The 23295-nt window shown below is 45.1% G+C and overlaps 2 protein-coding genes across 4 annotated transcripts in view; both read right to left on the minus strand.

Annotated features, from left to right (window-relative positions):
• ITGB1BP2 (integrin subunit beta 1 binding protein 2) overlaps positions 1-7750 on the minus strand; it is a 75212-nt gene extending 67462 nt beyond the window's left edge. For all 3 annotated transcript variants that reach the window (XM_069747272.1, XM_069747271.1, XM_069747270.1), the window contains exon 1: positions 7442-7750. In XM_069747272.1, the coding sequence (XP_069603373.1) occupies positions 7442-7607 (166 nt within the window). In that variant the 5' untranslated portion in view covers positions 7608-7750. The remainder of the gene's footprint in view (positions 1-7441) is intronic.
• A 9044-nt stretch (positions 7751-16794) lies between these two features.
• On the minus strand, positions 16795-20587 carry LOC138666275 (mitochondrial ornithine transporter 1-like). The gene is made up of 6 exons (XM_069754501.1): positions 20500-20587; positions 19946-20204; positions 18942-19082; positions 17673-17839; positions 17454-17606; positions 16795-16922 (listed from the first exon to the last, which is right to left on the minus strand). Exons 1-6 carry the CDS (start codon positions 20585-20587, stop codon positions 16795-16797), a joined length of 936 nt encoding a protein of 311 aa, XP_069610602.1.
• Positions 20588-23295: the final 2708 nt, after the last annotated feature.

Here is a 23295-nt window from a genome sequence, read left to right on the forward strand (position 1 = left end):
CTAAAGGGTCCTCTGCCACTAAACAAAGAGCAAACCTGTGCTAGTGAAAATCTAGGTCCCCAATCTTAGTAAAAACATAGTATGAACACATAGCGAAATATATAGAGATCAATGATCCCGCTAAGTCAATGGACAGTACTAATTCCAGAATGTACAAATAGATACATGCAATTAATTAAAACCAGACCAACTGGTGATACCCCGTATCATCTGCATAGAGGATAAAAATAAATGGAATATTTGAGTACTCATCTATAGATATATATCAGCGGTGATCCATCATTCGCCGTAGCTGGTTAGCGCCTCAACGCGTTTCGCCTCTCTGGGCTCATCAGGAGGCCTGATACCCCGATACTCAGTGTCATATTTGATGATAGAAAGTTCCATTTCTAAGTCTAGCAGAAAACAGGTGTCTGCAGCCTTGTCAGAGAAGCAGAGTATGTGTCTGCAGCCCAGACAAGTCAAGAGGTCATTTGGTTATAAACCAATTGTTAGGCAATCTTGGTAAGCCATCAACTCAACAAACGATGATTTCTGAAGACATCCAAGGATGCATTAAACTAGCATGTAGTGAGAAGATCAATGCAAGAACCAAAGACACATCAACGTTAAACATTATCACTTGATCACTTGCGTAATTTGATAGAACGTGGCATAATTGAGTATGTTTATTGCAAGGCTGACCAGATCATAGATAATGTTATGACAAAGCCACTTCCAAGAGTCAAATTTGAAGAATTCAAAATCACTATGGGACCAACGGGATAAGTAGTTGAGTGGGATTGTTGGCATAATGCCCATTATTGTATATATTGCAACAGCTACTATTTAATGGTGCATGAGTTTTTATCTCCAGCAATTGTGTTATATTGCCAATAATGTATCAGGAGCATGCATTAGATTTTCACTTTGACAGCTGATAGACAATACGTTAAAATCCTAAGCTATATGAAATACCAGTTGAAAGCGGTGTTATCTTTGTTCCTAAACAAATATATATTCGCGGTTGAATGGCTGGACAGTACAGAGATTAATCCGCTGCCATCACACATCAATTTTTAATTTAGACCAAACAGGAAAAAAGTCCCCTATTTTTGAAGTCTGAAGTGGAATTTATGGCTGGCAATCCTGGGCATCACTATAGTTAATTAACTGAATGTCTAAGGCACTTTTGCATGAAAAAAAAAACATATACAGTGCCTTGCGAATGTATTTGGCCCCCTGGAACTCTTCAACCTTTTCCCACATATCATGCTTCAAACATAAAGATACCAAATCTAAATTTTTGGTGAAGAATCAACAAGTGGAACACAATTGTGAAGTTGAACGAAATTTATTGTTTATTTTACATTTTTGTGGAAATTCAAAAACTGAAAAGCTTTCTGCCTAAGGATTTGAGAAGCCCATTTGTTCTTAGACGATAAAGTATTTAAAGCGAATACCAAGCCTTGGTTACTAGAACAAAACAAAATCCATCTATCCTTCAGGGACGAACTCCAAAGATAAAGACAAAGCAATACTGCAAACAAGTCTAATACTGTTTGATTTTTTAATATTCTACGACGAGCCCAAGATAGCGGCCAAGCCTCAAAAATCCATTTAGTAGCAAATACTGCTCCAAGGCCGAAATGCTCGTCTGCAAAATAAGACAATGATAAATCATCTGCTCCTACAAATGACGTTTGCCATACTGAATTTCTTTAACAACGAATAACAAGCTTCTGAATCTTTAGGACCAATAAATAAAAAATCGTCTAAGTAATGCAATTATCCCCCGTCCACAGAATTAACTTCAACTACCCATTGCTTTTTTGTAGAGAACGTCTCAAAATAAAAACAGGAAAGAGAAAAACCCATGGAGAGGCACCTATCAAATAAGAATTTATCCTTAAATGAAAAACCCAAGGAAATAAAACCATCAGGGTTTACCGGTAAAAGACGGAAAGCCGATTTTATGTCTGATTTTGACATTAGCGCGTTACGCCCAAATTTTTGTAATAAATTTACCGCTTCATCAAATGAAGTATATTTAACCCCTTCCCGACCTTTGACGCCACGTAGGCGTCATGAAAGTCGGTGCCATTCCGACCCATGACGCCTATGCGGCGTCATGGAAAGATCGCGTCCCTGCAGATCGGGTGAAAGGGTTAACTCCCATTTCACCCGATCTGCAGGGACAGGGGGAGTGGTAGTTTAGCCCAGGGGGGGTGGCTTCACCCCCTCGTGGCTACGATCGCTCTGATTGGCTGTTGAAAGTGAAACTGCCAATCAGAGCGATTTGTAATATTTCACCCATTATAACGGGTGAAATATTACAATCCAGCCATGGCCGATGCTGAAATATCATCGGCCATGGCTGGAAATACTAGTGTGCCCCCACCCCACCCCTCCGATCGCCCCCCCACCCCCCCGATCTGGCCGGTACACTGCTCCGGCTCCCCTCCGTCCAGTGCTCCGCTCCCCCCCGTGCTCGTGTCCGCTCCCCCCGTGCTCCAATCACCCTCCCGTGCTCCAATCACCCCCCCTGCACTCCGATCCACCCCCCCCCCCCCGTGCTCCGTTCAACCCCCCCGTGCTCCATTCCAGCCCCCCCGTGCTCCGTTCCACGCCCCCCGCGCTCCGTTCCACCCCTCCCGCGCTCCGATTCCCCCCGCGTGCTCCGATCCCCCCCCCCCGTGGTCCCCCCCCACCCTATCATACTTACCGATCCAGCCGTGGTCCCGTCCGTCTTCTCCCGGGCGCCGCCATCTTCCAAAATGGCGGGCGCATGCGCAGTGCGCCCGCCGAATCTGCCGGCCGGCAGATTCGTTCCAAAGTGCATTTTGATCACTGAGATATAATCTATCTCAGTGATCAAAATAAAAAAAATAATAAATGACCCCCCCCCCTTTGTCACCCCCATAGGGACAATAAAAAAAATAAAGAATTTTTTTTTTTCCACTAATGTTAGAATAGGGTTAGGGTTAGGGGTAGGGTTAGGGTTAGGGGTAGGGTTAGGGTTAAGGTTAGGGTTAGGGGTAGGGTTAGGGGTAGGGTTAGGGGTAGGGCTAGGGTTAGGGCTAGGAATGTGCACACGTATTCTGGTCCTCTGCGGATTTTTCCGCTGCGGATTTGATAAATCCGCAGTGCTAAACCGCTGCGGATTTATGGCGGATTTACCGCGTTTTTTTCTGCGCATTTCACTGCGGTTTTACAATTGCGATTTTCTATTGGAGCAGTTGTAAAACCGCTGCGGAATCCGCACAAAGAAGTGACATGCTGCGGAATGTAAACCGCTGCGTTTCCGTGCAGTTTTTCCGCATCATGTGTGCAGCGATTTTTGTTTCCCATAGGTTTACATTGAACTGTACACTCATGGGAAACTGCTGCGGATCCGCAGCGTGTGCACATACCTTTAGAATTAGGCTATGTGCACATGGTGCGGATTTGGCTGAGGATTCGTAGCAGTTTTCCATCACGTTTACAGTACCATGTAAACATATGAAAAACCAAATCCGCTGTGCCCATGGTGCGGAAAATACCGCGCGGGAACGCTGCGTTGTATTTTCCGCAGCATGTCAATTCTTTGTGCGGATTCCGCAGCGTTTTACACCTGTTCCTCAATAGGAATCCGCAGGTGAAATCCGCACAAAAAACACTGGAAATCCGCGGAAAATCCGCAGGTAAAACACAGTGCCTTTTACCCGCAGATTTTTCAAAAATGGTGCGGAAATATCTCACACGAATCCGCAACGTGGGCACATAGCCTTAGGGTTAGGGTTGGAATTAGGGTTGTGGTTAGGGTTAGGGGTGTGTTGGGGTTAGTGTTGTGGTTAGGGGTGTGTTGGGGTTAGGGTTGTGATTAGGATTATGGCTACAGTTGGGATTAGGGTTAGGGGTGTGTTGGGGTTAGTGTTGGAGTTAGAATTGAGGGGTTACCACTGTTTAGGCACATCAGGGGTCTCCAAACGCAACATGGCGCCACCATTGATTCCAGCCAATCTCGTATTCAAAAAGTCAAATGGTGCTCCCTCACTTCCGAGCCCTGACGTGTGCCCAAACAGTGGTTTACCCCCACATATGGGGTACCAGCATACTCAGGACAAACTGCGCAACAATTACTGGGGTCCAATTTCTCCTGTTACCCTTGTGAATCTAAAAAAATGCTTGCTAAAACATAATTTTTGAGGAAAGAAAAATGATTTTTTATTTTCACGGCTCTGCGTTGTAAACGTCTGTGAAGCACTTGGGGGTTCAAAGTGCTCACCACATATCTAGATAAGTTCCTTGGGGGGTCTAGTTTCTAAAATGGGGTCACTTGTGGGGGGTCTCTACTGTTTAGGCACACCAGGGGCTCTGCAAACGCAACGTGACACCCGCAGACCATTCCATCAAAGTCTGCATTTCAAAAGTCACTACTTCCCTTCTGAGCCCGACGTGTGCCCAAACAGTGGTTTACCCCCACATATGGGGTATCAGCGTACTCAGGAGAAACTGGACAACAACTTTTGGGGTCCAATTTCTCCTGTAACCCTTGGGAAAATAAAAAATTCTGGGCTAAATAATTATTTTTGAGGAAAGAAAACGTATTTATTATTTTCACGGCTCTGCATTATAAACTTCTATGAAGCACTTGGGGGTTCAAAGTGCTCACCACACATCTAGATAAGTTCCTTTCAGGGTCTAGTTTCCAAAATGGGGTCACTTGTGGGGGGTTTCTACTGTTTAGGCACATCAGGGGCTCTGCAAACGCAACATGACGCCCGCAGAGCATTCCATCAAAGTCTGCATTTCAAAACGTCACTACTTCAATTCCAAGCCCCGGCATGTGCCCAAACAGTAGTTTACCCCCACATATGGGGTATCACCGTACTCAGGAGAAACTGGACAACAACTTTTGGGGTCAAATTTCTCCTGTTACCCTTGGGAAAATAAAAAATTCTGGGCTAAATAATTATTTTTGAGGAAAGAAAACGTATTTATTATTTTCACGGCTCTGCATTATAAACTTCTATGAAGCACTTGGGGGTTCAAAGTGCTCACCACACATCTAGATAAGTTCCTTTGGGGGTCTAGTTTCCAAAATGGGGTCACTTGTGGGGGGTTTCTACTGTTAAGCCACATCAGGGGCTCTGCAAACGCAACGTGACGCCCACAGAGCATTCCATCAAAGTGTGCATTTCAAAACGTCACTACTTCACTTCCGAGCCCCGGCATGTGCCCAAACAGTGGTTTACCCCCACATATGAGGTATCGGCGTACTCGGGAGAAATTGCCCAACAAATTTTATGATCCATTTTATCCTACTGCCCATGTGAAAATGAAAAAATTGAGGCGAAAATAATTTTTTTGTGAAAAAAAAGTACTTTTTCATTTTTACAGATCAATTTGTGAAGCACCTGAGGGTTTAAAGTGCTCACTAGGCATCTAAATAAGTTCCTTGGGGGGTCTAGTTTCCAAAATGGGGTCACTTGTGGGGGAGCGCCAATGTTTAGGCACACAGGAGCTATCCAAACGTGACATGGTGTCCGCTAAAGAGTGGAGCCAATTTTTGATTCAAAAAGTCAAATGGCGCTCCTTCCCTTCCAAGCCCTGCCGTGCGCCCAAACAGTGGTTTACCCCCACATATGAGGTATCAGCGTACTCAGGACAAATTGGACAACAACTTTCGTGGTTCAGTTTCTCCTTTTACCATTGGGAAAATAAAAAAATTGTTGCTAAAAGATAATTTTTGTGACTAAAAAGTTAAATGTTCATTTTTTCCTTCCATGTTGCTTCTGCTGCTGTGAAGCACCTGAAGGGTTAATAAACTTCTTGAATGTGGTTTTGAGTACCTTGAGGGGTGCAGTTTTTAGAATTGTGTCACTTTTGGGTATTTTCAGCCATATAGACCCCTCAAACTGACTTCAAATGTGAGGTGGTCCCTAAAAAAAATGGTTTTGTAAATTTCGTTGTAAAAATGACAAATCGCTGGTCAAATTTTAACCCTTATAACTTCCTAACAAAAAAAAATTTTGTTTCCAAAATTGTGCTGATGTAAAGTAAACATGTGGGAAATGTTATTTATTAACTATTTTGTGTCACATATCTCTCTGGTTTAACAGAATAAAAATTCAAAATGTGAAAATTGCGAAATTTTCAAAATTTTCGCCAAATTTCCGTTTTTATCACAAATAAACGCAGAATTTATTGACCTAAATTTACCACTAACATGAAGCCCAATATGTCACGAAAAAACAGTCTCAGAACCGCTAGGATCCGTTGAAGCGTTCCTGAGTTATTACCTCATAAAGGGACACTGGTCAGAATTGCAAAAAACGGCAAGGTCTTTAAGGTCAAAATAGGCTGGGTCTTGAAGGGGTTAACTGAACACCTATCGCTATCGACTTCATCATTGAAAGAATAACCTCTTGGATATGATAAATGAAAAAAAGGACCAGACACCCTACCCATTTCCAATTCCTTTAGAATTTTTTCTTCAACAATGTGAGGCAACTCAATAGCAGAAGGCAAGTTAGAAACTAACTTACACCCACTGCCTGAAAGGGGTGGAAGGGGGATGAAAAAACCATTAAGAAAGCCCTCGTATAAAAGAGAGCTACTCGCCCGATCTGGGTATAATTCTAACCAAGGGGCCATTTTTTCCAGGATCACCGTGGTCGGTGCCTTTAGAAAAGGGCTCCTTAGGATTGCCTTGCTGGCCATTCTGCAATTGCTTTTTGAAACATTTAAACATTGGTTGAGAACCCCCACAGAAAGAACTCATGGCGAAAGCGACAGTTCTGAGACCACTTGCAGCTACTCTCATTGAAAGCAAAACAAACTCCTTTTTTTATAGGAACACTGGAAACCTGTCTGACATTTGAAGATCGCTGAGGTAACATCATATTAAGCCATAAACCAACATCCTTCATGCCCCAGGATAAGTTGGGATACATAGATATTTACAAAATGCCTCATCATATAACAACCACGCCATACTGCTAAAATTGCAGTACGCCTCCAAAATGGTATCCACACGCTGAAATAAACCAGAGCAAAGATTGGGGTATTTTTCCCCTAACACAGCAGCGTAGATAGAAAAGGCTTGGAACCAATTATTGAAGGATTTAACTGGAGAATTCTTTTTATCATCCTTCTTTTCATATCTACTCTGCAGATCCCTCCCAGAAGGTAAAAGAGAAAACAAAATCAACAAATTATTTATTCCAAATCTGCTCTTTTAAAGAAACACTCAAGTGGAAACCTAATGGCAATACTTCACAAGTGAGCTATTCCTTTAAAAGAACTTCAGGCAGTCTAGGTTTTAAGACAGCACCAGAGCTGCCAAGGTTAGCATCCATAGAGGAAGATCTGGATGATACACGGGAGACACCACTGCCCAAATATTCATCTAACACCTCCCTCACTAGTGTTTTCATATCCAACATTGGGACAGACAGGGGTACATTTAAAATCTCACTCCTGGATTGATGACTAGATCCATTATTGCTTTGACCGCCAGCACTCAAGCCCACCATAGTAGGCGAATGCGGCTGATGAGGAGCGAGCTGATCTTGAGCCGACGTTGTATGCTGGGTAATCCGGGATCTGGCTGCAGCAGCGGCAGCTGGGGCTTCTGCAAACATCTCCCCGCTGTGAGGGTGATGATCCGCCGATCCTGACCCTTGGGCCACCACAGCGCTTCCAAAGCTGTAATGGCCAGATGCTCTGTAGGCGCTTCTCCCCCTTTCGGCAGCCCCTTCATGCAGTGCTCCCGAACCGCCGGCGCTCTCTGATGACGAGACCGCTGATGATCTTGCGCTGGGCTCCGGGACTTCCTCCACGATGATACCTGACTACTGCTGCGTACATCCTGTACGCCTCCCGGAACATGGGAAGATGGCGGCGAGGGAGAGTACACGACTCTTGACTTGCGGCTCCTCTTTGAACTGCGGCTTGAACTCGCTGGGGCAGCAGACATCAGGCTCACTGGTGAAGGAGGCTGCGATCGTGGTGCAGGAGAAGCCAAAACCTCTGGAACAGAGGTAGGTTTTATAGCCAGTTCTATAGCTAGGCATCTCCGCAACCACTCAACGCCACTCTCCTCCTCCTCAGCCCTCAGGATCAGCTGTTGAAGTAACGGCTACATCAGCTGTTCTTCAGGTGTCTGACAAGGAACCATTGAAAACAGCTGCTTTTAGAGCATAAATTCGTCCCGCATTTTTCATAACCACCAATCAAAGAGCAAATAAAGTGCGGGAAACACTACCAGCTGGAACCAGAAATAACCTGCTCGTGAATTGCACAGCTTACCAAGAATATTAACCCCTTATAAACTTCTTATTTTAGTTTATTAGCTGAAAATAACACAACAGAAAAAACTCATAATACTGTTCTGGGTGCTGTGTTATTATGTGACCCCCCTTTTATTTTAAGGGGCGGGCGTCCAAGAGTGGACTCTTAGGAATTGCCTAAGGGCTCGCGGAGACTCGAACATATTATTCGAGCATGCAGAAGTCACTCTGTTAGCATCGGAGCATGGTTAGATAACACCTTATCCCAGCACGTTCACTCGTCACTAGCAGAGGATGATGCGTTCACATGGAGAACTCTAAAAAAAAACCTTACCCACCTGTTAGAGGGGCTGCTCCTGCACCTCTCTTAGTGGCTCTGGAATCATAACTACAGTGTCTGTTAGGACGCCGAGGGCAGGGTCGGACTGGCCATCTGGCAAATGCCAGAAGGGCCTGTCTGGTCATGGGCCACCTTGTCTGCTACGCAGTGGCGTAGGAAGGGGGGTGCGGGGGGGGCGGTCCGCCCCGGGCGGCACAATGCTGGGGGCGGCCGGCGCTGCAGGAGAAGAAGATGAAAAAAAAAAAAAAAAAAAAAAAAAATACGCCCCTTTAAATCTTCGGGCGGCGCCGTCCGCCGCCACGACCAGGGCCAGCTCCCCCCACCCCCGGGTCCCGCCCCCGCCCCCCGCTCTATACTCACCTCTCCTGGTTCCTGCGGCGCCGGCAGCTGCAGCGTCCTCTGACTCTGCGACGTCTCAGAGCAGAGGGCGCGATGACGTCACTACTGTGCGCGCCGCTCTGCCTCTCTGTCCTGAGCGTCGCAGAGCCGGAGAGACGCTGACTGCACCGGACCTGCGCTGGGAACGGGAGAGGTGAGGATTTTACTTTTTTTTTTTTTTTCTTTATGTCTGACTGTCTGGGGCTGGGGCAATGCTGGACACACTGGGGCAATACTGGAGACCATGGGGCAGATTGCTGGACACACTGGGGGTAATATGCTGGACACACTGGGGCAGATTGCTGGACAACATGGGGGTAATATGCTGGACACACTGGGGCAGATTGCTGGACAACATGGGGGTAATATGCTGGACACACTGGGGGCAGGACTTGAGGCATGGGCAGAATGTAGATACGGGGCATGATTGGAGACATGGGGCAGGATTGGATCATGGGGCAGGACGGATACGATGGAGGCTGGTGGGGCAGGATGGGGAGATCATATGGGGTAGAATGGATACTCATGAGGGCAGGATACGACAACATATGGCTGGAGCCAGGAATGAGATAAACGGGGCCAGGGTGGGGAATATTATTACCATAGGGGATAATTAAGGGATATTATTACTGCAGTGATGTATTTATTTTATTTTTTGAGTATACTGTTTTAAATGGGGGGGCGGTCCTGTTACTGTGCAGAGTGACACTATATCACCTTTTTTTCTTCATGTGGTGTAATGTAGAAGTTGTGAAAAATTAAGTAATGTGTTCTGCAAGCGGAGCTCGAGATAACTGTGTTATTTCCTGCAGAAACGAGTCCTGGCTGGAAGGAATGATGGCGGTCTGTGCTGGATGAAAGATGAAGGACTTCACCTAGAGACGTCACTGGTGAGTCAGTGTTACCTATACACTGACACTATACACTGTATACTATATAGAGGTCCTGTGTATAATGTCACCAGTGATCTCTGTATTACCTCTACACAGACACTGCATACTAAGTACAGATCTCCTGTGAATACTGGCACTTATGGTGATAGTATTGTGGTTTTTTTTTTTATTACTGATCAGTATTGTAGTATTCAGTCACTATGTGGTGGTAATATGTGGTCTGGAAATGGTGCGGTGGTATTTGTCCCTTGTATGTAGTATTATTCGGTCACTATGTGGCCTGGTCATGGTGTGGTGGTATTAAGTCACAGGTGTGGCATGTGGGGGTGACACCATTAGGCCCAGTTTAAGTTCTACAAAACAGGAAAACCATTTTTGGTAACCTTTGTGTGTATTGAGCTGGGGGGGGGGGGGGCGCCAAACTCGGGATCAGCCCCGGGCGGCAAAAGCTCTAGCTACGCCTCTGCTGCTACGTTGTTAACAGAATTGGTGTTCTCAAGACACCCATACTGTTAAGAGTTGTGAATTAGCACAAAGTCGCTGACTGTCATTTACCCCAGCAGGCCACGGGTAGCATTAGAAATATTGATCATGTAGTAAATCTTGCTTTTCTCCATCCAGGGTAATATTAGTAATATTTTCTGTCTGGTTCTTGGGGACGGGACAGCATGGGCATGTATGATTTCAAATGCCAGGGCTGAATTTCAGCTCTAGTCCATATCTGGCCGAGGGCACACTGTGCTCCCCACTGCTCAAAGTTGGTAGAGCTATACCCAAGATCTGATGTACTGCTCTAAGCAATTGTCTCAGCAAGGATCAGCATCAATTTTCTGCAGAACAGCAGAATAGGGTTAATTAACCCATCAATACCTTTTTCCCCCCAAATTACATAACCATCATGAAAATGAAGAGCGAAAAAAGCATTAAGCTACTTACTGGTAGCGGCATTTTTCGGAGGCCCATGACAGCACTACGAGAGAGGATCCGCCCTTCAGGAACAGGAAACCTACAGATACAAAAGGGCGGCACCTCTCCCCATGCATCAGTTGTATTTCAGAGCTTGAGAGGACTACCGCGGTTAGTGGTACACAAATATACATTATATACAGTTTATATACAAAACAATCCATTGTATCGAACTAGATACCACTCGTGAAATCTATCATTATATACACTATAGGAAGTGCTACCCCCACGTGAATAGGGAGGGAACTAAGGGTGCTGTCATGGGCCTCCGAAAAATGCCGCTACCAGTAAGTAGCTTAATGCTTTATTCGGACTCCCATGACAGCACTACGAGAGATTTACAGAGATGTAAGCTACCTTAGGGAGGGACTATAGTCTGTAGCACCCTTAACCCAAAGGAGAGATCAGAGGAGGACCCCAAATCCAACCGATAGTGTTTAAAGAAAGTGGAAGGAGATGACCAAGTGGCCCCTTACATATTTGCCCCACTGACACTCCAGATCTCTCTGCCCAGGATGACGCCATGGCCCGGGTGGAATGTGCCTTTAGATTCTGCGGAGCTGGCCCCCCACCTGCTGTATAAGCTAGAGAGATAGTTTCCCTAATCCATTTGGCTAGTGAATATTTTGACACTAAATCCTTTCCTTGGACCTTGGAAGGAAAGAAACAGTGCTCCATCTTTCTTCCAATTATCAGTGGCTGAGATATACTGAAGGAGAGATCTCCTAACGTCTAACGTATGAAGCTCCTGCTCTTTAGGATTAGAGGGATTAGGAATAAAGGATGGCAAAACTATCTCCTGTGATCTATGGAAACGTGTCGCTACCTTCGGCAGATATGCCGGGTCTGGTCTAAGGACTACTCTGTCTGATAAGATTTCTGTGTATGGAGGAGCTCTAGAAAGTGCCTGGATATCCCCTATCCTGCGAGCTGAGGTTATGACAATCAGGAAGGCTGTCTTAAGCGTCAACATTTTGATCGAGGCCTCTTGCAGAGGTTCAAAGGGGGGTTTTGTTAGAGAGGACAGAACTAAATTTAAATCCCATGGAACTGTTCTATCCTTATATACCGGTCTAGATCTACTAACTGCCTTCATAAACCTCGCTATCCAATAATTGTTAGCTATATTGCATGAAAACAGGGCACCCAGAGCTGAGACCTGTACTCTAAGGGTACTAGTTGAGAGTTTTAACTCGAGACCCCTCTGTAGGAACTCTAAAATTTGTTGTATTGGTACCCCGTCTCGGATGTCAAATCTTGAACAAGACAAGAACTTCCTCCAAGTTCTAGAGTAGATTTTTGTAGTTATTTGCTTTCTACTCTTTAGGAGTGTCTCGACTAAATTTGGAGAGAAGCCTTTCCCCACTAATAGTGACCGTTCAAACTCCACGCCGTTAAATGGAGCGCTGCCACTTGTGGATGGGAGATCGGTCCCTGAGAAAGCAGGTTCGGGATCTCTGGTAGTACCCAGGGAACCGATACAGACATTGTCTTGAGCCAGGCAAACCAGGTTCTTCTGGGCCAAAAGGGGGCGATAAGGATGACTTTCGCTCGATCTTCCCTGATTTTCCTCACCACTAGAGGTATCAGGTTCAGTGGTGGGAAAGCATAGGCCAGTGGAAAATCCCATTTTATCAGAAACGCGTCCACCGCCAAGGGATTCTCCCTGGGATTTAGCGAGCAAAAAAGTTTTACTTTTCTGTTGTTTCTGGTGGCGAACAGGTCTACCACTGGTTGACCTCATCTGCAGACGATCAGATTGAAAATGTCTTCGTTGAGAGACCACTCTCCTTGTCTTAACACGTTTCGGCTGAGGAAATCTGCTGCCACATTTTCCTTTCCTTTGATGTGGAGAGCCGTCAAAGAGAAAATTGTGCTCTGCCACCTGGAACAATCGATCCGTGATTTGCATCAATGTCTCGGAACGAGTTCCTCCTTGCCGGTTTATGTAAGCGACTGCAACTCTGTTGTCCGACAGAATTCTGACGTGCTGGCCCTGCAGATATATGAGGAATTTTTTAACAGCCAATTCAACCGCCAACAACTCCCTTTGGTTGGATGAGAATGTTGTGAAGGGTTCCCATTGTCCCTGGACCACCATGTCCCCCATGTAGGCTCCCCACCCTGAAGAGCTGGCATCTGTGGTTATCACCCGGGACACATTTACTATCCAGGGAACCCCCGCTGATAAATTCTTTTTATCTGACCACCACCTAAGGGAATCTAGCGTGGTTGGCCCTAACGTTATTTTCCCATTTAACGCGCCTCCCAAGGCTCTGTCATGGAACAAGACTTCTCTCTGTAGGGATCTGGTGTGGAACTGAGCCCACTTAACTGCTGGAATGCAAGATGTGAGTGACCCAAGTAGAGACATTGCTTGCCTAAGTGTCATGGAAGGTGTATTGATTGTTTTTAACGCATAAATTTGAATTAGATGTGTTTTTTCTATAGGGAGGAGACACGGTTGTGTCACTGAATCCAACATTAGACCCAGGAACTTTTGAATATTTAGGGGCTGTAACTTAGATTTTTCGAAGTTTATGATCCAACCCAGGTGTTCTAGCTTGGCTTTAGTAACCTCCCATTGTGACAGACAGTGATCTACTGAGTTCCCTACAATGAGGAAATCATCCAAGTAGGGAATTATAAGGACATTTGATTCTCTTAAATGTGCCATGACTTCAGCGATTATTTTAGTGAACACTCTAGGAGCAGAAGTTATCCCGAAGGGAAGTGCCCTGAACTGAAAATGTTGAATCCTACCCCCCATTAGTACTGCTACCCTTAGGTATTGTTGGAAATCAGCGTGAATGGGTACATGATAGTAGGCATCTTTCAAATCCACTACTACCATAAAACAATTGTTGAAAAGCATTTTTATTGTCGAATTGATGGACTCCATTTTGAAGGTATGTTTCACCAAAAACTTATTGAGACCCTTAAGGTTTATAATGGTCCTATAAGACATATCCGGTTTTTGAATTAGGAAAAGGGGAGAGTAGAACCCCTTCCCTGCCTGAGAATACGGCACTTCAATCAAAACATTTTTGGAGCAAAGAGTCCTCACTTCCTCTTCTAAGGCAAATTGTTCAGTGGGAGATGAACGCCAGGGTGTTAACTGGAATTTGTCCCGTGGGGTATGGACAAACTCAAGTCTGAGACCATGGGAAACAGTGTCTTTTATCCAAACACTGTTTGTGATTTTTGACCACTCTGCCGAGAAATGCGACAGTCTCCCTCCCACCGGGATTGCCAGTCATTGGTCTTGTTTTTTGTTTTCCGTCGGGTTACGGCGAAACATGAGACCTGTGCCTCTTTTTCGCTTATCATCCCATCTGGAACGATCCCTACCCGGTGAGAAGGTGCGCCTTCCTCCCCGATTGAACCTTCTTTTGTTGAAGGGACGGCGATATGGAGTGAAAAGATTGGGAAACTTTTTCTTATCATCCCCTGCCTTCTCCAGGAACTCATCCAGGGTAGGCCCAAATAGATACTCGCCTTTACAAGGGATAGCGCAGAGCTTTGCTTTCGCCTGCATATCCCCCGGCCAGCATTTCAGCCATAGGGCTCTCCTTGCAGCATTAGAAAGTCCTGCTGCTCTAGCTGCCAACTTTACGGAGTCAATTGAGGCGTCCGATAAAAAAGCCGCCCCCTCCTGGATTATTGGTAACGCTGAGAGTATGGAATCTCTAGAGGCCCCCTGTTTTAATTGGGTCTCCAACTGGTCCAGCCAGACCATCATTGACCTTGCCGTGCAGGTTGACGCCACCGCAGGTCTTAAGGAGCCGGCTGCCATTTCCCAGGTTCCCTTTAGGAAGGTATCCACTTTCCTATCCAGGGGGTCTTTAAGCGTCCCCATATCCTCAAACGGGAGAGAGGATCGCTTCGCTACCTTGGCAATTGCTGCATCCAGCTTTGGGGCCTTCTCCCAGCTACCCACTGCTGGGTCATCAAAAGGGTACCGACGTTTCTGCGCAGGTGGTAAGGAGCCTTTTCTCTCTGGTTTTCTCCACTCCCTGTTGATAAGTTCCTGTATTTTCTCATTTAAAGGAAAGACTCTGCGCTTTTTCTGTTCTAACCCGCTGAACATCATTTGTTCTTTAGATAGTTGAGGCTTGGGTTCTGTTATACCCATTGTGCCTCTGACCGCCTTTATCAATTTGTCTATCCTCTCTATGGGTAGGCAAAACCGAGCAGCGTCTTCTTCCGAAGAGGAGGATGAAGCTGCTGAATCGTCCGATTCCTCGCTCCTGTCCTTATCCACAGACGAATCAGATGCCCACTGAGTTTTTTGCTTAGAGCCTCCTGTCTGTGAAAGGTTCTTAATGGACTGCTTGACCTCCATTCTAACCATTTCCTTTAGACTGGCCGCAATAGAAGAGGACTCTTCTGCTACCTAAGGGGATAAGTAAGGTAGACTAGAATGTAAGATCTACATGCTATACCCCCTCTCCTCCTTCCAGGACCTCACCGTCTGCTGGATACAGGGGTCACATAGTTTTTTAGGGTGTGAGTCAGGCAAGGGGACCCCGCAGATGGCACACTCCCTATGCTTCGCCTTACTGACGCTTTTCTTTCCCTGCACAAAACATATGAGGGGACACTAGTCACTAAGTGAACTTTCTCGAAGGTCACTTACCAGTGGCTGCCCCACACCCAGAAGATACCGAAGTACGAGGGGGATCTTTTCTGGCTGACGCTCCAGACCCCTGTCTGGAGGAGCTTCTGCGGCCAGACCCATCGCTCTTTTTCTCACGATCCTTCTCCATGGATTTCTGAGGCACTTCATCCAGCAGCAGAGGCTGCTGATCCTGATCAGACTCCATCTTCAGTTTGGAAACCAGGAGCAAGGATCGCGCACCTGGAGCCGATATATAGCCCCTCCTTCGGCCAGCGTAATTATGCCGCGCTTGTAGCCACTTTCCACCCCCCACCCCCCGCGCAGCTGCAGGGGATCAGCCGACACCTGAGGGTGATCGGCGCACATTTACCGGTGGGCGCCGCCATCTTGGAGCCCCTGCGCATGCGCAGAAGCTCCGTGACCCGGAAGACACCGCCGGCTCTTCCTGTCAGCGCTGTGAACAGCGTGGGACGCCGAGACCATGCCGGGAGACTCTGAGGGCGCCCCCACAATGCCGCCGACCCCCCAGAGCCCCCCCCCAGCGCCTCAAGGGAGGAGGACCTTTATACATACTTGTAAAAAATGTAACGGCACTCAACATGTATATGCTTGAAAAAAGAACTTCTTTATTGAACATATGAAATCCAGAATATTACTGTGTAACGTTTCGATCAAAACCTTGACCTTTATACATACCACGCGCGGCTTCCGGAGACAGGACACCCCCTGGCGACCGCTCCACGCTGATCAGACACTGCCGTGCAGCCCTGCCGGAGCCACCGTGTCTGCTTCAGGTACCCCGCACCGGCCGAGGTAGGAGACCCCCTCGCTCCCCGAATCGGTCCGGCCGGCCTGGAATCTGCTAGCAATCTTCTTGTAGGATCCAGTCCCTCCAGGAACAGGAAACCTACAGATACAAAAGGGCGGCACCTCTCCCCATGCATCTGTAGGTTTCCTGTTCCTGAAGGGCGGATCCTCTCTCGTAGTGCTGTCATCGGAGTCCGAATAAAAAGAAAATAAAGTGCACTCTAACAGTCGTGGATAATGAAGGGAGGACAATCCAGAGCTTACCAAGACCTGTGATTTTTCATTCATCACCAAGTCTGCATCAGATGTAGGCTCCACACAGTATTCTGCGTTTTGAGTTTATTATATAATAAATATACATATAGATGGAATAAAACAAAGGTCAAAAGATAAAGAACAATATTTAAGGACACAAGCTAATATAGTCTTCAATTTACATGTAAAGATGAGTAAAAGGTTCGATTGTCAAGTTCACAAAACGAAAATACAGATGACGGTAGAAAAAGGCCGATGTGGAAACACCGTCTTCTTCACTCAGTTCTGGTTAGATGACCATTCTGTAAGAGTCCTCTTCGTCATTTCATAGGCCAAGAAAAGAGCAGCGTTGCAGGGGAATGACCTGACGATGGTGGGCATTAGCCCACTGTATAGAGTGAGGAGTCCTGTGTGTGGAAATGGTAGACTGTTAGGAACGCAGAAAGGATTAACCCCTTAACGATCAGAGGTATTTTTGGTTTTGCATTTTCGGTTTTTGCTTCCCTTCTTCCCAGAGCCATAACTTTTTTATTTTTGGTCAAAATGGCCATGTGAAGGCTTACTGTATTTTTCAGACTATAAGACGCATTTTTCCCCCAAAAAAGATATGAGGAAAATGGGGGGTGCATCTTCTAGTTGGAACGCAGGCTTACCGGCAGTGGTGTGGGGATGATGAGGCGCAGTGAGCGGTATGGCGTGAGCGGGGTCCCTTCCACAGGTGAGGTGATGTAGCGGCCCGGTATCCAAGGTAAGCAGCAGAGCCGGGTGAGTCATGGCTTTATCGGTGGCCATCTTCCTGAGGCCGCGCGTGCGCAGATGGAGTGCTCTGCTTCCCGGGGCTTCAGGAAAATGGCTGTGGGAGGCCGCGCGTGCGCAGATGCACTTCAGCCGATGCACTATGTGTAGATTAAACAATCCACAGAAATGTGGGTGCTCACCTTCGGTCTTCAAGATGTGCAGGAAGGAGATAAGGAAACCGCTAGATGCCAAGGATAAAACCTGAATTCTTGATTTCACAGAATCCACTGGATATACAGACAGCCAAAAAAAGGCCCCACCGACACCGCCACTCACAGTGACCACTAGTGCACCTATCAATACAATCAGCCATGTGTTAAATGCAGCCTCATAAGGACCATACAGGTCTTACCCATTACCTGGCTGATCTTGGGAGTTTCGATTTAGAATACTGCTACTCAGCTCATAGCCACCAAAAAAGAAGAAATACCCTGGAATTTCCCGCAGCCACGTGCTGCTGAGTCCTCGGAAAAGGCCACAAACACCTTCTGTTTTTACGATATCAGAAACAATGGAATAGGATGTGCTGCAATATTAGACAAAACACTGATGAGACAGAATTAAGAAATCACTGGTAATTATTTACTTTGGTTAGCAATCCAGTTTTGTAAGTCTGAGAACACAACTGCATTGTGGAAAATTTCTTTGTATAGTAGAATAAAAACAAAAAAAACAAACTGTTCGAACTCCAGGAGGTTAAAGCTTCAAATTCCTTATTTCTTGTTGTATAAGAAAAAAAAAAAAAAAGCGCCATAGAATAAATGGAGTAATAATAATAATAATAATAATAATAATAATAATAATAAAATCCCTGAATGAAGCTTTCAGTGCCAATGTCACTAAGGCTATGGATAGATGGCCATAGATTCTCTCATTGGAGCCAATTATGCAAATGACACTGACCAGAGTTTGATCAGTGTAAGCATAGTGTGATTCTCATATGATAGAAGATGGAGAAAAAAAGTTCTCCATCTTCTCCATTGTGCGGAAATCTGACTGCACTCATATGACCTCCGAATACAGTCAGAGGATTTCCACACATGAGCCCTAAGAGAATCTCCCTCCCATATCACTCTATAATTGTAGATTTCTCTAGCAACATTATTGGTTGCCCCCAGCTTTGTTGGAAACATAGTGCCCAATTCTTCTTTGCATTTCTGCCAGTTTTTTGGGATTCGATTTGTGACTTTCATCAAATGATTTGTGCCCTTTTCAAGTTGTCTTTTGCGGTTTAGTTAAAGGTCAGACTTTTACCTCAATGAGGATTTTCCAGATGTTTGACAAATTCATGAAATACGACATTTTGGCATTCATTTTAGCATCAATGTACTCCAGTGCGCCCTGGAAGGATTTTATGCACACTGGTTATTTTGCCTCATTTTTTACCATATTGTGTAAAATGTGCAGCTCTTCCTACTGAAGTCACAAAAGCAGTTCACAAAAGAAAAAAAAAAAAAAAAAAAATGCAAGTTTGGGCTTTGTGCAAAGTTCTAGTAACTACTCAAGAAGCTTGATGTACAATAAAAAGTTTTAAAAAGTGGCTGAACAGATAAACTTTTATATTGCATGCTAACAATCAGCCGTGTTTCATTTTTATTTGCCCACTTAACAGACGTGGATGTAATGACCTCTTGGCTGGCACGGCCTTGTGTCCAGATACTCGCATTTCGTGCAGGGTTTGCATGCGGCACTTCACCAGTTCCGTTGGGCAAAGGACCAGCGAGGAGACGACAGAAGCTAAAGAGCCTGCAGTAGCCTTGTGGTAGTCTCTGGAGGGAAGAATATTACAATAAAGGCATAGAAGCGGTTTATACACAACACACTGACAATAACCCAAAAAAAAAAAAAAAATAAAGTTTAGCATGTGTTTAATGAGATTAACATATCAGCCTCTACTGAGTAGATAAATAACCACAACCTAATAATTGCGTTATCTACTCTGCTCGACACCTACCGATTTTGGATAAATTTGTGACTATCCACGTTGACCTTTCAAAGTGTCCAGCATTCACTCTTGCAGCACAGTGGACTTTTCACTTGGTCAGCCATAATTTATGCATTTCAATAGATCCTAGTGTCCAGATTGGTGGCTGCTCAAACAAGCACTGACACTTTATGTATTACATCACTTCTTTTGGAGCTGTGATCTCCTGACACTTGGATATATAGTTCTTTGGTTATAATTTCTGATTAGCCTACATGGTATTCTTAAATATCAAATATATTTTGTGTAATTTGCGCATCTGTGGTTATACCAATTCTATACCGCTAGGTGGAGAGAGATCGCGAGAGATCTCTACCTACTGGTATAGAATTGGTACTACCACATATGCAAAACTTACACAAAATAGATTTAATATTCATATGCATTGCTCAAAAAACGAAAGTACGGTAAATAGTATAATATCACATCCTAGATATCACTTAATTAAATATTCCCATCACTGTCCAATCTCACCAATCAGCAGCTACGACACCACCATGACCGTTTTTTCCCCATGACGTAAAGAGGTTAAAAGGTCTTTTCCAGTCCTTTTTATTGGTCACTTATTGGTGTAACATAAAAACAAAAGTGAATAAGGGGGCTCCAATAAAGATCCGTATATAAGGAAAAGATAAAAGCAGCACACACCTAAGCTGTGACGGATCTTGCATCCCCAGGAGATGACACACAAGATTTTGACAAAAGCCATAGCATGCAAACAGCACTGCATTTTCTGACACATTAGCCAACAAAGCAGGAACAGTGCCGTGATACAACCCGCGCAATCCCTCTGTGTGGTAGGTCCTCACGGCGCAGTCCACAAAACCTCGATACAAGGATGGGAAAGTCTGCATCTTAACCTTGACGGTGTCAAAGGGCTGTCCACTGAAAACACATGCGACACCACCTAAAAAAAAGTGTGAGATAACAGATATTTAAAAAAAAAAGGGAGAAAAAAAAACCCTTAAAAACCTGCTATGCCACAAAATGGACTAAATGCCAATATCCAATTATCAGTTTCTGTAAAAAAAAAATTAAAAGGGGGTGTCCAGTGAAAACACGTCATCACCTACCCATAATTTGACTGATTACTTGTTGATCGGTGTGGGTCCGATCAGGGCCTGATCAGGCGGAATGAGGGGGTGCCCACTCGCTGTCAGGGACACCGGCGCGCTATGGAGGCCCAGTGTCTATGCCAATACCCACGAATGGACCCGCCTCCGCTTGTTCATGGCCCCAGCACTTGCGATGTTTACCTCCCCAGCTCCACCGCTGTGGCATCTTTTGCATCCTCCGACAGGGACGTTCAGGTCAGAGGGCATGATGACGCAACGCCTGAACACTCACAGCGCAGAGAGATGCAAGACGTCGACACGGTGGAGCATCCAGAGCAGAGGCGAGGGTTTTTTTTTTTTTTTTTTTTAAATGTTTGGAGCATCATATACGGGGCCCATCACACACTGGAGCATCATATATGGGGCCCATTACACACTGGATCATCATATGGGGCCCATTCTGTATGGAGCAATATATGGGGCTCATTATTCTGTATGGAGAACTATGTGGTGCCCATAATACTGTATGGAGCAATATGTGGGGCTCATAATACTGTAAGGCGAGAGTACTTTATTAAAGTGATTTTCCCACAAACAAAGTACATTTTAATCAATAAATCTTGGAATAATAATTAGTTTCACAGTTGAACGTGCTAAAAAAAAAAAAAAAAGCTCATGTGCTGAGATAATCTTATAAATGTACCCCTGCTGCGTACAGTGCAATGGCTTATCTGACCGTACAAGAACATGGACTGATCATACCACATCTCCTGGGCAGGTGAGGAAGCAAAAGAGAGTATACAGACAGGACAGCGCGGGATCACAGGTGATTCTGTGAGGTCACGAATCACAGGGAGGATATTTTTATCATCCCAACCGCTCACACCAATATCTCATGAACCTGGGTTGTTTGGTTGCCCCAGTTCTTTTCTGAAGATTTATCCATATTCCGCTTCCCAGTTCCGGTTTGGAACTTGCAGCTCTCTGGTGCCCCCTTACCCTCAGGTCAGACAGAGTACTGCACCTAGGATAATTAATCACTAGACAGGCTGCCTTACTTTGTACTGGCTAATGGGCACACTGCAGCGAGCGCAATATAACTACTCCCATTCAGGCGGGAACAATAATTATCAATGCCGTCCATTGCTGCCAGTTTTCCCCAAAATTGCAGGACAATTTCTGCTGCTACCAGCTCCGATTTCTTAATTAATAACGAGTCCAGAGCCATCCCAATTAGTAGCGTAATTCACTTCAGAGGATGTGACAGTACGTTATAGAGCAAGGAGAAACGAAGCTAGTAATTTTATATATTTTACGCCAAAAAGGTAGGCAGTGTTTACAAAAGGGTAAAAGGATATTATAAAAGAAGAAGACAAGTATTGTATGTAGAGACAATTACAAATAAAAAGGGATCAATGGTGAAAATCAACTTATGGCTCTTTCATATCATGGCTGACCATGCAGCTCGTGGGGAAGGGCGAGACATCCAGATGCATTACAGATGAGTCTCGCAACTAGACCCTAGACAAAAGACTAGTGGAGACTGACATCTCACTCACTTATCCCTATGACAAAAACCAAGGCAGTTCCCCTGTGGTGACCTCATTCAGAGGCTGAATACTCTTTCTTAAAATTATGGAAAGCCTTTTTTTTTCCTTACACATTTATCGCCATATGAACCTCATAGAAGAACAACACAATGATCATGATGCTCACCAAGTCATGGGGGTTCCTTTAAGTGTAAACACATCTAGGGTCGAAGCTCCAATAAAGCAGTAATGGGTTTCTGTTATGAACAGGTAATTCAGAACCACAATGGACATAGAGGTACAAAGTGACCTGACAATTACCAAAAACAAAGGACGAGCTCTGAGACGTGGGAACTCTGCTGACCGCAATCCCTAATCCTAACACACCACACTAGAGGTAGCCGTGGATTGCGCCCAACGCTCTCTATGCAACTCGGCACAGCCTGAGAAACTAACTAGCCCTGAAGATAGAAAAATAAGCCTACCTTGCCTCAGAGAAATTCCCCAAAGGAAAAGGCAGCCCCCCACATATAATGACTGTGATTAAAGATGAAATACAAACACAGAGATGAAATAGATTTAGCAAAGTGAGGCCCGACTTACTGAATAGACCGAGGATAGGAAAGATAGCTTTGCGGTCAACACAAAAACCTACAAACAACCACGCAGAGGGGCAAAAAGACCCTCCGCACCGACTAACGGTACGGAGGTGCTCCCTCTGCGTCTCAGAGCTTCCAGCAAGCAAGAAAAACCAAAATAGCAAGCTGGACAGAAAATATAGCAAACAAAAAATAACACAAGCAGAACTTAGCTTATGCAGGATAGAGAGGCCACAGGAACGATCCAGGAGGAAGCAAGACCAATACTAGAACATTGACTGGAGGCCAGGATCAAAGCACCAGGTGGAGTTAAATAGAGCAGCACCTAACGACATCACCTGAGGAAGGAAACTCAGAAGCCGCAGTACCACTCTCATCCACCAAAGGAAGCTTATAGACAGAACCAGCCGCAGTACCACTCATGACCACAGGAGGGAGCTTGGTCACAGAATTCACAACTAGTGTTGAGCGATACCTTCCGATATCGGAAAGTATCGGTATCGGTTTGGATCGGCCGATATTCAAAAAATATCGGATATCGCCGATACCGATACCCGATCCCAATGCAAGTCAATGGGACCAAAATATCGGAATTAAAATAAACCCTTTCTTTCCTTGTAGGTTCATTCTACATGAAGGAAAACAACTAAGAATAATGTAGGATGTATTGGGGGAGGTGGCGGAGACATTAAAGGCAATGAGGATTAGCCCAATCAAATAGAATAGCATGATTTTTTTTTTTTTTAAAGACGTTCGGATTGAAAAAGATATTGACTATGTAAATTTTTTTTTATTTTGTCAGATATTGATGTTTC

This window comes from Ranitomeya imitator, chromosome 2 (genome assembly GCF_032444005.1).
Source record: "Ranitomeya imitator isolate aRanImi1 chromosome 2, aRanImi1.pri, whole genome shotgun sequence".
In the NCBI taxonomy this organism is placed as follows: Eukaryota; Metazoa; Chordata; class Amphibia; order Anura; family Dendrobatidae; genus Ranitomeya; species Ranitomeya imitator.